Source organism: Cynocephalus volans, chromosome 7 (genome assembly GCF_027409185.1).
Source record: "Cynocephalus volans isolate mCynVol1 chromosome 7, mCynVol1.pri, whole genome shotgun sequence".
Taxonomy (NCBI): domain Eukaryota; kingdom Metazoa; phylum Chordata; class Mammalia; order Dermoptera; family Cynocephalidae; genus Cynocephalus; species Cynocephalus volans.
Window position 1 is genome coordinate 98,585,970 of NC_084466.1, and position 14,840 is coordinate 98,600,809.

The 14,840-nt window shown below is 53.7% G+C and overlaps 1 protein-coding gene across 8 annotated transcripts in view; it reads right to left on the minus strand.

Annotated features, from left to right (window-relative positions):
- ADAMTS14 (ADAM metallopeptidase with thrombospondin type 1 motif 14) overlaps positions 1–14,309 on the minus strand; it is a 101,257-nt gene extending 86,948 nt beyond the window's left edge. For 7 of the 8 annotated variants that reach the window (XM_063101823.1, XM_063101821.1, XM_063101820.1 and 4 more), the window contains exons 1-2: positions 14,082–14,309; positions 12,037–12,479 (exon numbers count right to left, since the gene is read on the minus strand). In XM_063101823.1, coding sequence (XP_062957893.1) covers positions 12,037–12,479; positions 14,082–14,163 — 525 coding nt within the window. In that variant the 5' untranslated portion in view covers positions 14,164–14,309. Of the gene's footprint in view, positions 1–12,036; positions 12,480–13,697; positions 13,747–14,081 lie in introns of those variants that run through there. The other variant, XM_063101822.1, reaches the window with a different exon arrangement.
- Positions 14,310–14,840: the final 531 nt, after the last annotated feature.

Below are 14,840 nucleotides of genomic sequence, written 5' to 3' on the forward strand. Positions count from 1 at the left end.
GGTGGCCAATTTCTAGGTGCTGGGGACACAGCCAAAATTCCTCTTCACATGCAGCTAGCATTTGACCGATGGGTGAGACAGACAATAAGTAGAAATACAGCAGATCAACTGGATATAGCAACGGAGAAAAATTAAGCAGAGGAGTAGAGAGGACTGGGGTTTGAAATTTTAAATAAGGTCATCAGGGAGGTGATATGTTAGCAAAAAAAGCCTAGGGAAGCTGAGGGCAGTAGGAGGGCTGGGAGGAGGGATGGTCACCCAGGGTGTGGCCAGACGTCCCTGTGGAGTATCTTGTATCATGGGAGGACCTGGATTGAACAGGACTGTTCTGGCTGCCATTGGCGAATAGACTGCAGTGGGCAAAGGAGATCAGTTAAGGAGACTGTCACCATCCTCCCGGAGAGATAGGAGGTGGCTCACACCACCCCAGTGCTCCTTATTCTTATGAAGCCCCATTTGCTTCCTTTTCAGAATCTCACAGCGGAGCCACAGAGGACCTGTTCCTTACCTGGAGCTGTCCACATTCACACGGGCCTCCACACCTCTGCCCCTGCTGTGAGCTCTGCCAGGACCGCCCTTCCAGCTCAGCTCCAAGCTCACTCCAGTGGCTACTGGTGGGTGCTCTATCCCTGTCCAGATATCTCTGTCCGTCTTCGAGACGTGAGCTCAGGGGGACAAGAACTGATTGACGCCACGAGGCAGACTTTGGAATGAAACCAACTTAAACAAGCATCCTTTGGGTCCAGCCCTTGGGCATATCACCCTTATGAGAGATCTGCTTCCCACAACTGTAGCTGTGGACCAGAAGACGGCATGTTTTACCAAGAGTCTCCCCTCCAAGGACTATGAATTATGAGGTGACAAAATATCTAGTGCTCAGCACACCCAGGCCAGCAGTCTGCCAGGCCATGGGACACAAGGCCTCTTTGGGCTGGAGGAGCTAATTTGGAGTGTGGGCTCCTGCCAGCCTCAAGGGATGGAAGTGAACCTCTGCTGGGGGACCTGGGGGGGACTTGGGGGCACAGGCTTTTTCTGGCAAGATCAGAGGTGTAAATATGTGGTTGGCTTAAAAGCAAAGTCTGACAAAGGCCTTCAGCAACCCGTCGAGAACAGGGCATGCATTCAGACCAACTGTGTCCTGACAAGCTATCTCACCTTCAGGCATTGCTCTAAAGGGGCCTGTTCTAGCACCCTATCAGCTGTTTTACAGAAAGCAGAAGAAAACTACACTGCAGGGTTTTAAAATATTCCATGACATGTAATGTGTACATAACAGCAGCCCACTCCCCTTCCAATATTTTGAAAATGGATAAAACAGTGGCAATGGTGACTCAGGCCAAGGGTCCATTTGAACTTCAAATCCCATTAACTGGGCCATTTACATCTGTTTTTTCTTAGCTGGTCTCCAAGTTTTAGGGAAGACAACAGCATGTAGAAGTTGAGCGGTGCCCCCCTCACAGTGGGAGCCTCATAAACAGCCTTACTGTGCACCTGCCAGGCCCAAGGGCTCCCAGGAGGCCCCCTGCCCCAGATGGGGCCACCACTGTAGCAACTGCTTGAGCATCCATCACTCTGAAGCTATTGCCACAGCTACCGTATCACTGGACATCACACAGTTTGACCTTGAGTCACTATTCACATTTACTTGGTCCACTTCTACTGACTCAGGAGAACTGCGTGGGATCCTGGGAGGAGCAGGGACTGGGTGTCAGCGACCTTGGACTGCATCCAGCCCTGACATGGCATTCTCCTGCTGCTGCCTGACCCTGGGTGAGTCTCTTCTCTTCCCTGAGCCTCTCTCTCCTCGGTTGGAAGATGAAGAGGGGATCTAGATGCCCCCAAAGCCTCTTCCAGCCACAGCAGTCTGCAGCTCAGGCCAGAGTCAGGGTGAACCGTGGAAAGTACGCTGAGCCGAGGTTTACCGCAGGAGGTTTCCATAACGCGAGGCGCATCCGAAGACGACAGAGCTCATGTTGGTGGGGAGCCCTTGGTGCTGCCAAGCATGAGGCAGCCTGTAAATATCATTATTGTTGTCGTTGTTGTTTCTTTGAAGGCCGGGGCCAGTCCCACATGCTGAAAATCGAATGCCAGGCCTGGCAAATGGTTTGGGAACTTTCCAGTGGAAAGAAAAGGAAGGCGGAAATTCCATGGGCCCTCACTGGGAGCCCACCCTGGGCCTCCGCCACACCAAGCTGGGAGGCAGAGGAAAAGACATGCACAGCCCCCACCACTCTCACCAGCTCAGAGGCCACCCTTCCTCCTGCCACTGCCCAAAGATGCCGAGGAAGAAAACTAAAACCGGCCCTCGCTGGAATGGGAGGCCAGCTCTGCTCCAGAGGAGCGGCAGTGAGGTGATGTCTGGCTTTTATTCCATATCATAAATAAGTTATTAATCCAGGGCAGACAGCAAGGCATGGCGTGGGGAGACAAGGAAAGTGAGACTCTGCAAGATCAGACAGCCTCAAGGACTGGAAAGCCACCCAGGACCCAGGGCCTGGTACTCCACTCAGACAGACAGTGGCCCAGACAGGACAGGGCCCTGAGAAGCAGGAGGAGGAGCTCAGGGTAGGCGCCTAGAGGTCTGGAGAGAGCCTACTGCAGATCCTGCCTCAGTTTCTTACTTAATCTAAGACATCAGCGACGATAATAATAAAAGCCACCTTTTGTTGTTCCAGGCACTGTGGAAGCACTTTAATTGTATGATTTCTAATCAACAAAACTACAAGGCAGAGACACCCACTTTACAGATGCAGAAACTGAGGCTCGGAGACGTCAAATCACTTACCAAGGGTCAGTATGGAAGGATGTTTGCAAAGATGGCTGCAACCATTCCTGTCCCTGTGCAAAGCTTCTTTGCAGTGAGACGGCTGTTCCTCCCCTCAAGAGATGCAGTCCATTTCCCCACTCTTGAACAATCTCATCTGGCTTTGTGGATCATTTTGACCAAAAGAATGCACAGAAGTGACATTATGCAACTCCCGAGGCTAGGCCTTAAAGGGTCTTACAGCTTCCCCCCGCCCCTTCCTGGAATGCTACTCTGACACTGCTGTGAGAGAAGCCAGTCTTGCCTACTGGGAGATGAGAGGCCACACAGGGGACAACTGAGGCCACACAGCCAACCACCAGCACCACACTGGGCATATGAACGAGGCCAGCTTGGCCGCTCAGCCCAGCCCACCCCCAGCTGAACGCAGCCATGTGAGAGAGCCCAGGAAGCAACCAGGAGGGGAACTGTCTGGCCATCCTGCAGAACTGTGAGGAAGAACACGTTGTGGTTGTTGTTTTAAGTTCCTAGGTTCTAGGCTGCTTTATTACACAGCTGTGCATAACTGATAGTAACTCAGTTTCCCCATGCTGCCTGTCTCCCCAGGAAAGCCTGAGCTGCCCACCTCCTAGGATTTGGCTGGTGTCAAGGCACCTCCATGCTGAGCACTGCCCCTGCCTGCAGCCCCCAAGCCCTCACGCCCTACAACCAGGAAGCAGGACACTTGCCACACTGAAGACCCACAGTCTCCCTGGCAGGTCATGAGAAGCTCCGTTCTCTCTGAAGAGTTTGTTCTTGTTTGCATGCTACAAACATAAATTCCCAAGAGGAACCCAGTGTTTCTCAGGGAACCAGGTCATCTAAGTAGTGAATGTGATAAACCAGCTCGCACTCTCAGAGGGTGTGGGCCCAGGAGGCAGTCTCGCTGGCGAGGGCCGTGCCAAGGGCAGGGAGGCAAACGGGTTCCCCTCACACGCCCACTCGGCCCACGGGGAGTGGCCGCGTGAACACACGCCGGAGGGGGCTTGGGGACGGCCTGTCACAGCCCACCTGCACTGTCTGCCAGGGCGCGGGGGGCACATGGTGTGTGCATGCCACCATGTCACCTCTGGCCTTGGAGTGGGTGGACAGCCTCAAAGAGGACAAGAGAGGTGCTGTCCCCTCTCATCTAACTAGGGTAAAAAGATGCAAACAGGGGTTTATGTTATCTCTGAAAGCGAGCCTTCCACATTCCCTCGCCCAGGCAGTTCTCTCAGCATTCACTGAGGGCCTGCCACAGGGCCTCACTGTGCTGAGGCCATAGGGACATACAGGTGACCATGTTCAGATCCTGTCCTTTGGAAACTACCAGTGGGAATGTTTGGGGCGAGAATGCAAACTGGGCAAGGAGCAAGCCGCACCCTGAAACTAACAGGCCTGGGTGAGGCTGGGACCAGCGTGGGCTCTGCCTGCCCAGCTGAAGGCCCAGAGAACCCTCTGGGGGTGGCAGTCAGAAACATGGGAACCCTCAACATCCTCTTTCCCGCCACCATGCCCTCAGACCCAGCAGACTCAACCAATAAATCCACACCATTTAGTAACAACAGCTGAAGCGCGCTAACTGCTGTGCTAAGCCCTCTGCACACATGGCAGCTCTGTGATTACTATCATGATCCACTTTACAGATGAGGACATTGAGGCACAGAGAGGTTAGTTAGCTGCCCAAGGTCACACAGCATGAAAAAGGCAGAACTGGGATTTCAGCCCAGGCGGTCTGGTTCCAGGGGTCACATCAGCATTAAGAGGTGGGTCCTTTAGAGCCCTCACAAATGGTATTAATGACCTTATAAAAGGGCTGAAGGGAACTAGCTAGGCCCTTTTGCTTTTCCTTCCCTCCCACCTTTTCTGCCATTTGAGGACACAGTATTTGTCCCCTCCAGAGGACGCAGTAACAAGGAAACAGAGACCAGGACCTCAATAGACACCAAATCTTGGACTTCCAGCCTCCAGAACTGTGAGAAATAAATTTCTGTTGTTTATAAATTACCCAGTCTCAGGTATTTTTTTATAGCAGCACAAAATGACTAAGACATTCACTGACAATCCGAGGCCCCTAACTAACAGCCCTGCTGTGTTTGGTTAATACACTGCCATAAAAATTAGAACACTTTACTTAAAAATCTATATAATCTGATTTCTCTTAAAATACCTGACTCTCTTCCCTTTCTCCTGTTACCCACCTACTCCTGGAGGCATCTGAAATCTCCACCTCCTGTTCTTCCACTGGGTGGGGAGGGGGCAGCCTGTGCTCAGAGAAATGCACAAATTTAAGACCAGCCTGGCAGGGGAAGGGGATGGGGGTTCTGCAGATCCGGAGCCACCAACGAAGCCGGAGGAGTCAGCAAGGAGGTAAGTCTACACAAACATGGGGTCAGATACAAGGCTCTGTTGCACTCCCTGCCCCTCCCAGGGTCTCTCGGCACAGACATCTGAGGGCAGGTGGCCCACAGGTCAAGACGTAAGGAGACAGACCAGCTGGATGTCTTGAGTGGGGGCCCAGTCACAGTGGAGACCCCAGGCCTCCACACTCCACATCCCTAGGACAGGGGTGAAATGTGGGGCAGACCTGGGAGCATGCCACAGGGCCACCAGGACAACCCACTCACTTGTTCAGCCATCAAAGAGCAGCCTCCGGGGCAAGGACAGGTGTTTGGCACCAAGACACCAATGAGTCACAGGCAAATCTGCCCCGTGCACCAGCATCAAAGCTGGAAAGATTAGTATCTTTCCCAAATACTAATGTGACTCCAGCTTACAAACCTCCAGTGGCTCCCTGTGGCCCCAGGGGCAAGTCCAAGTTCCATGGTGAGGCAGAAATTTTCCAATCGTATTTGCACTGTTCGCACTCTCCCATGGAGAGCCATTTCCCAAATCCTACAGAGATGCAGGATTTCCTTCCTTGCACAACACCTACAATTCCTATTCCACGGCTTTAAAAACTCCTACTGATCCTTTAAAACCTGACCCAAAAGTCCTCTTTCCTGAAAGCCCTCCCTGAGCACCTCTGCTTCTCAATACTCACCTCCGGGCCACCCATGCAGTGCATTAGGCTTCCCTGCACTCCCACAAATCACTGAAGTTTAGTGCGTTCGGCGTGGTTTTCTACCACCTGTTGTGCATTTCAGCCTTCTCTTTACACTGTGGGCTTCTAGAGTGCAGGAACAGAGGGTTGAGTTTTGTCCCTGCATCCCTAGGACCTGGTCAAAGGCCTGGCCCTGGGCTAGGTCCCCAAAATTACTAATAGAATGTCCCACTTAGCACCTCTCAGCACTCCCCTGTCCCAGAAGGTGTCTGGAGTTATTACAGACCAGTCTAATACTCACACTTCCATGCACTGAACAAGCACCATTTGGCCCATTCTAGAAAGTGCTACAGCAGAGGTGGGCAGGAGGTGGTCAACCTGGGAACCAGAGGTGGCCTCAGACTTGGACTTGTGTCAGATACTTCGGATGATCTACATATCATTGCAATACAAGGGACTCTAACAATATTAGAAGAATTTATCATTATCAATAATTATTGTAATAATTACTGTTAAAAATTAATAAATGTTACTACTAATAACACTAAAATAATCCCCATTTTTTAAGGCCCCACCATAAATCAGAGCCTGTGCTTTACATGATCTCTGAACAACCTGCAAACAGTCGCTCTTCTCCCCTCCTTACAGATGAGGAATCTAAGCACAGAGAGACTTAGAAACTTACTCAAGGTCACACAGCGAGTCCGCACCAGCGTGAACAGAGCCCGCACCTTCTGCCACCCTAGACTGTCTCCTCATAATTCCTACTAACAACGCCTTTCACAGGGCCTTTCGCTCTTCACAACAGCTTTATTGAGATACAATTCACATACCAGGCAATTTACCCACTTAAAGTGTACAATTTAATGGTTTTAGTATATTCACAGAGTTGTGCAACCACCACCACAATCAATTTTAGAGCATTTTCATCACCCCAGAAAGAAACCCTTACCCTTTAGCATCAACTCCCCACCCCCTCCCCTCACCGGGGTCCCATTTTAAAGACAAAAGCTTCTGTGACTTGTTCACTGGTGAGCACCAGGGCTACCTCCCCTGGTCCCTCCCCATGCCGCCTGCCAGTGTCCACTCAGTATAACCCATCAAAAATGCAGGGTCTGCAGAGTGGAAAATGGAACCAGATGGTGACAAATCTTACACGTGTGGCTGCTTCCGTGCCAGGCCCTGACTCACAAGGCTCTGAAGGCAAACGGGAAAGCACAGTGCAGCCAAGCCCCAGTCACCCCAGAAAGCCCAGGACCCAGGGAGGCATAAACAGTGGCCAGGAAGCAACCCTTCAGGAGCCTGGTGGTCCAGGTTCTAGATGGGCAGTGAGCACATGGTCCTACCGAGAGGCAGGGACCCCAGTCTGCTGACCCCATCCCTGTACCCCACAACCCCTCCATGACCCACAAAAAACTGGCTCTCACCCCAGGCCCTCATGTTCCTCCCAGGTGCAGAGCATTGGTGGCTCTGAAGAGCAGCCTGTCAGGTCACTGCTGCCACCTGGAAACTTCCAGTCTGGGACCCTCAGGTCTGACAGCATCCCAGGCTAGTTGTCCCCAACCCCAGAAGAAAACACTTTACAGGTAGGACTGGGCCTCCACATCCCTTATTTTCTGCCCCCAAACATCCTCAAGACTGTTGCGGTCAGTCATTCTCTCTGCTGGCCAGGGTGCTGGCACTTTCTTTCATGTTTATAATGTTTGAATAGTCTGGAGCTGTGCCACCTCCTCCAGGGAGCCTTCCTAGGTGCTGTAACCAAAATAAATGGGTCTTTCTGCTGCTGCCTCTCATAGGATTATAATTTGTCTGCTTTTAAGTCTGGGTCCCCATTAGCCAATGAACCCATCCAGCACAAGGACCTTGCTTATTCATTCCTCAATCCCCCTCTTACCTCTGCCGTGACAATGACACACACAGGGCCCTCCAGAAGAGCCAGTACGAGGCAAGATAAAGTGTCCATACTGTAGTCCAGTGTCAGGCATGAATTAACCACAGTACACAGAACCCTCCCAGGGTCTGTCCCAGGTGCCCTCGGCTGAGCAACTCTATGAGATGACAGGAGAAGTGGAAAGGGGTGATGGTTGCTGCAGGTTCCAGTTGGAAATAAGGATTGAGCCACCCATGTAGATACCAAACCTCTCACCTCAGCAGGAAAGATGCCAAATGGCTGCAAGTCTCTGTCCACACAGAGGGGTTATGTTCAGAAGTCTTGTTTGGCCATGAGGGCCAAGCTCAGGGACAGGTCTCATTCCTCCCTGAACCTGCAGCCCAGCCCAGGCCTGGCACAGAGCTGGCCCCTGCACCGACCAGGGAAGGAGAAGTCGAGCTGTAGTTTTAAAGTGGCCTGGCTTCAAACTCCTCCAGCCCCATATCACAGAGCACAAATGCCAGAGCTGGAAGGGGCTCTGCGCTTACTCATTCCAGCCTCCAAGATGCACCCAGGGGGCCACTGAGGCCTGAGGAGGAGTCACACAGCCATGTCTCCCAACTGCCAGCCCAGTATCTTTCGGATAGCAGACTGCCCCATCCCCACTCCACACCCCCTCTTCACCCTGCCCTTCATTCAAGGTCACACCAAAGCCTACCTGCCCAGCAGGTCTTCTGGGGTCCACTCCCCAGCCCCGTGTGGCAGAGAGGTGCTTCCCCCTCTGTCCCACTGTCACTCGCTTGCTCAAGCTCTTCTCTCTGCCCAGGATGCCCTTCCCACCCTCTGGCCACAGCAAACTTCTACCCATCCTTCAAGGCCCAGTTCAGATGTCACCTTCTCTGACACCAAATAAAATTATCACCCCCATTTACTGAGTACCCATCCCCACTGTGTTCTGGAAAACCAACAAGTGAATGTTAACACTAGTAGTGGGGTCTCCCCTCTTGTCATCCAAGTTCCTCAAGGACAGACACCTGAATCTGTACAACACAGGGGTGATAACATCTGCACACACACCTGGGGAGACTGAAGAGGCAAAAGGGATTTGTAAACTATAAAGTCCTATGCTGATAGAAGCTACCTGTATTATATCCATATCTCCTCCCTGTGACTCAGTTTCCTCATCTACAAAATGGATGAAGTTAATGAATGCACATGACAGTGTAAGGGTTATGCCTGGGCCCTGGGAAGGACTCATTACTGTTGCTGTTATTTGTGTTACTTTCATTTTCTCTTTCTTCCTTTCTTTTTTTATTTATTTTTGGCAGCTGGACAGCTGGCCAGATCCGAACCCTTGACCTTGGTGTTATAACATGCGCTGTAACCAACTGAGCAACCAACCAGCGCTGCTTTCACTTTCCTATAATCCCCCTGTGGACCTTGTCCATGGCCAGCACTCAGTACAATTTTTTTTAATGAATGACTTCAGCATTTGAGATGTTAGAGAAAATGGGGTTAAAATCCAAAACCCGTATGAAGATGCAGAGTTAAAGCTTATCAGAAATGCTACACCGTGGCCTTGGAGTCTGAAGTTGAGCTCAGCTGGGTCACTGTGACACAGCCCCTTGTGCTCATGGGACATAGGGCAGTTTCCTAGAGTGGGATGGGAGTGAGGAAATCTCCTCCTGGGGAGGCCTCTGTGCTGGGCTGTGTGTGCTGGCAGCCCCAAGGACAGCAGTCAGGGAGTACCACCCCCGGGGCCTGGCCGGGGAGGCGTCCAGATGCTGGACTTCAGGACCAGCCTCTGGAGACAGCCAGGGCACAAGCACTGGCCTGGAGGGAAGCAGTGGCCCAGCCCAAGGCTTGGCCCAGTGAGGTCCATTTCTGCCCCCCATTGAGGGCAGGGGGACTGAGGCAAGCCACTCCCTGCAGCTTCAGTTCCACATCAGCTGCAGAACAAGCCTCCGGAAGGCCTGATCCCCCTTCTGAACATGTCACACAGAATCAATTTCCATCTGTCAGGGAGCATCAAGAGCGGCCCCCCTCTTTAGACAAATGAGAAGAGTAAAGATGGGGAGTGACTTGCCCAAGATCACACAGCTAATGAGGACACTTACTTAGAGGCCACCAAAAGTCAGCAACATCATCTGAAAAATGCCCAGACCCAGGCCCACCAAAGAGCCCCACCTCCCCCATCCGCCAGCCACAACGACCAGAGCACAACGTGCCATCACACTCAGTGCACTGCATGGCCACGTGTTCATGCTCCGTGGGGTGCTGGTCCTTTATGGCCCTGTTCCCTACAGCATATAGCAGTCAGTGACAACTTGTCAAGGGGGTGTTGAGCTGGTTCCATGACAAGGGAGGTTTTCAGGGTGCAAAAGGGGTAGACAGTTACTTATTATCGGTGATGACCATCCACTCTGCCTTGGTTTAGGGCCCCAGCATACATTTACTGAGCATCTCCTCCGGGCCTCACTCCAGGAGGGCAATCAGACGAGTGGCAGCCCCAGCCCTGTCACTGAAGAGCTCCCAGTCTACCTGAATGGTGACTTTAGAAGGAATTCACCATGGAATTCAGTCAAGCTGCCAGTCTGTACCAGTGCTTTCTGTCTTTCTATCTGCATGGACACTGCCTCCCTAGATGAGTCCTTATATCATTTGGGGTTTCCAACCATGACTTGTGGCCACAGCACAACTCTAGCCAGCAGGCTGACCAAGGGCTCCTGTAGCACAGAACTGCGGAGCCAGGGCAGGCTGGCAGCACAGGCTCACCCTGAAATCTGGGGAAGGTCCTAGCCTTCTCCCACTGACCCTACAACTTGGGTTTCTCAGTCTGCTCTGTGGAACCTTTGCATCAGAGCACCTGGGGCATTTGGTAAAGATGTAGATCCTGGCTCCTTCCCACAAGAAGCAGACTGCACCTCTGCTCAGGCAATCCTAGTACATGTTCAACTTTGGGAACCAACCACAGCCTAGACCACGCCTCTCGGTGGGGGACCAATTACCTCCAGTAGGTAAAAACTAATTCTTAAGAAGGCAAAAAAAAAAATTACTTTTTATATATAAAAAGCAGAGACATACATACATATTAACAGATATAGTAACAGATATTCAATATATCTGTGGTATTAAAATTTCATGGGTGGGAATGATTAGGGGAAAGAAATGTCTAAAACAGCTCCTTAGCGGGGTGACAATGAAAAAACGGTTGAGAAGCACTGGCCTGGATAGAGGCAGCCATGACACTGGCAGGAAGACCCCTGTTAAGGATGGGAAGACAGTGAGGAATGTTCCCAGCCCTGCCAGTGAGGAAGGACCCTCTTTCCCACCCCCTCCCTGTCTGACTTTCCCCATTCTCAAAGCTGAAGGGCAGAGGGGCAAGTGGGTCCTTCCTTGGGACACATCCACTCATACCTGATGTCCCCGGCAAAGTGGAGACATAGAAAGAGCCACACAACAGGGCCCTGAGGCTGCCGTGCGAGCTCACAAGGGCCTGACATGACACACAGAGGGGAACAAGAGCCAGCACCAGGCAAGAGTGAGAAATTCAGAAGCCACCCACAGCTTTCTGGTTTGCAATACAGAGCCAACTGGCAGGGGCACTCCCAGCATCTGAGAGGAGAGAGAGGGTCCTAAGAAAGGGCCATGCAGAGTGGCAGGGAAGAGCAGGCTGGCTTTCGGAGGAGAGACGGGTAGGAGAAGAGGAAGGACGTAACATAACAGTCACTGACTGAGCCTTGACCACACACCAGGCACGTGCCAGCCACCCGACGCGGGGCCTGGTGAGGCAGGTCACATTATTATCACCAGCATGTCAGCTCCATGAGAGCAGGGACCATGTCTGCCTCAGGCACTATCATAGCCCCAGGACCTAGAACAGTAAATCTGTGCAAAATTAATTAATTCCCATTTTATGCATAAGGGAAAGAACCACAGAGAGGTTAACTCATCTAAACCCTCACAGCTAGTGAGCGGCACAACCATGATTCAAACCCCAGCAGTCAGAGCCCAGAGGCTGCCTTTCTCACCCTTGCTTTTGTCTAGCTCAGAGCTCCCAGCCAGGTAGCTTGTGGTCCAGGTGGGCTCATGGACGGTGAGGGGATGAACGAAATGAAGGCACGATCCCAACCTAGCCACTTTACACCCGGCACAGCGTGGACCTGGTGGCCGGTGGGGCGTGCAGGGCATGCAGAGCTCTCTCTGGAAGGCAGCACAGCCCCTGACTTGGCCCAGACTGCACAATATGCCTGTAGGAATCCCAAACACAGCAGAGCCAGGGAAGACCATGGGAGCCAAGGACTAGGGGAGGGGGAGCTTAATGAGAGGCTTGTCCCTTACCAATCCGTCACAGTTGCTGATGGCAACAGCTGCCCCAGGCATTCCGGTGACACTTCCAGTGTACATACACTCCTGCCGCAAGGGCTGCCGGAACAGCTCCCGAAAATCCTCCTGCCACTCCACCGAGGCTCCTGGCACCACCAACCTCAGGTTGGGCCGCAGGCGCAAGTGCAGTTCCTTCCCGAAAACAGTCACATTGAAGTAGACAGAGTAGTGCCCCGGCCTGCCAGGCGACAGGGTCCCTCCTTCTGGCTGCAGGGCGCTGCGAGCCACCCGGAGGTGATGGGGCTGTGATGGTAGTGTGGGTGGCTTATCCACTACCACGATCCCTGAAGGGGCTGCTGCTGGTCCAGACACCACATGGGAGAGGAAGTGTCCACGAAAGTCTGTGCTGCAGGGGACTGTCACATCATAGTCACTGAGCTTTCCAGAGAGGTGCAGCTCTGTTGGAGGTAAACAAAGAGTCCTCCAATGTAGTATGCGCAGAAGTGAGGGGAATTGGAAATCCCAGAGGCAGGGAAGAAGCAGCAACGCTGACTGTCATCTTAGATGGGCCCTTAGCCCCAGTTCACCCATTTCTCATCCATTGCTTCCTAAGCTCCTGGGTTCCCACACTTGGATGAAAGGTGTTCGGGTACTTTGTGGACATAAATTGCTCCCTGTAGCCTCCAGGTCTTTTTTAAACTCAGCAGGAGAAAAACAAATGATGCCCAAGTCCTGTCACTAGCAACGAGCCCTCCAACCTTGGGCACTGCCTAGGAAAGGACTGAAATTCCCCAAAAGCCCCCATGGCAGAGGGAAGGCCAGATTTGCCCAAACTCCCCAACAGGGCTGAAGTCACCAGCCCAGGCTGGGGTAGGGCCCTCCTCACCAAGCTCGCAAGAAGGCAGCTGGCAAAACACACCTAGAAACCCAGGGGATCGTGGGCACTTAAGGAGAAAGGTGGGGCTGGAGAGGGGAGGGATGAAATACTTCTATTTTTCCAAGGTTAGAAAGAAAACTTTTTTAAGCAACTGACTGGGGAGATTTCTGCACGGCCCAGCCTCAAGCTGTATAAATATAGATCTTCAAAAATAAAAGGAGACACAGGGGGTGACCTGCTCACTTGGGTTGAGCTAAGTGTGAGGTCATGGCCCCACGCTCCAGGCCACATGCCAGCTGTCCCATCCTCACACAGCTCTCCCTGAGCCCAGCCCAGCTGGGCAGGAATGACAGCTCCCTGGCTTCCATGCCTGGTGATTCATGGATATGAGTTTGAGAGGAATTTTCATTTCCACACAGCTCTATCTCTTGCCTCCCTAAAATATAGAAAATAATGTTCCCTGAAAATCCTCCATGCCCAAGGCAGTTATATAGGACAGGGAGTGCTAACTCTTCTCTAGTTTTACCCATTAGAGCAGAGGACATCCAAGACTGCTGCATGAGGGGTCCCACTTTAGCAAATGAACAGGGCTCACCGATAAGCAGGCACCCTGCCTTGAAATGACTAGAGTCTCCTCCCCGTGAGCAGAACCACCAGGAGGGTACCCCATGCTGCAAGATGAGGGTAGAGTGTGACTGCAGAGTTTGAGAATGTTATGCTGTGGGGAGACCAAGGATATGAGTGTGTTTCTGTGCAGGAGTGTGAGTGCCCAGTGTTCACTGCGGTGGGAGGCAATCACCTGCCAGCCTGATTGTGTCACATGCACACACACTTGCACACATACTGCACACAAGTTGGAGACAGAGAAGACTCTGAAAGAGAAAGACACACAGGACAGAAAATCAGAGAGAGAGAAACACAGAGAGACAAAGAGACACAGCCCCTAGGAAAAGACTTGATGTTCCCAAATCTTCTCCCAGGGTCTCTCTCTACCTCTTGTGCCAGAAAGAGAGAAATCGCAGGACAGCGCAGGTGGCAAACGGGGAAGAAAAGAGCAAGCAGCTCAGCCCCGAATGTGTGCGTGGTCTCCCCCCTGCTCGAATCCTGCCCCGGGGGCTAGGGCACCCTCGGGCCGCCCCGACCGCGTGCACACACAGGCCCCCGCGCGCCCACCCGCACGCACCTGGGGTCCGTCTGCCCGCGGCGGCGCAGAGCGCGCAGTGCCAGGGCAGCAGGCAGGACAGCAGCGCGCAGAGTAGAGCCATGTGGCCGCGCGGGGACGCGGGCCCGGCAGGGCGCCCGAGCCCGGAGCCTCCGGCTGCGTGCGAGGCTGGAGCGCGCCCGAGGCTGTCCGAGCGCCGGCCGGCCCTCGCCTCCTCCCCGCCCGCCCGCTCCGGACCCCGCGCGCGCCGCCGCCTGCACCGCTGGCTCCGGGCGTCCGAGGCTGCCGGCGGGTGAGCGGAGCCGCCGACGCGCCACCGTCCCCAGTGCCAACTGCCGGCCGGTAGGTCCGCGGGCTCAGTGACGCTCCGGGACGCGGCGGGAGCCGGGCGAGGGGGCAGCGGGGCGGGCCGGGGGTGGGCACACCGGGCGGGGCGGGGCCGGGCGCGGGTCGGAGCGGGGGGCGCGGCGCGCCCGGGGGCGGGGCGCGGGGCTGGGGAGTTCAGCGGCGGGCGGCTGGGGATCGGAAGTGCCACGCGGAGCCGGGCAGGGGCTCCTGGCGCCAGGGCCTGATCGTCCCCTCGGACGCCTCTGCTCCCGGAGTGGTGGCCCGAATCCGCGTTCCACCGCCGCTCTGGCCCCTTTCTCCGTTACTGTTCCAGAGCCACGGGGCCGAAGGAGTGTCCAAATGCAGTTGAGGGGGTTGGGGGACAGTGAGCCCCTAGGAGAGCACGTCTCCTTCTTTCATAATGGCCTTGATGCCCCACTAACCATTGACTCC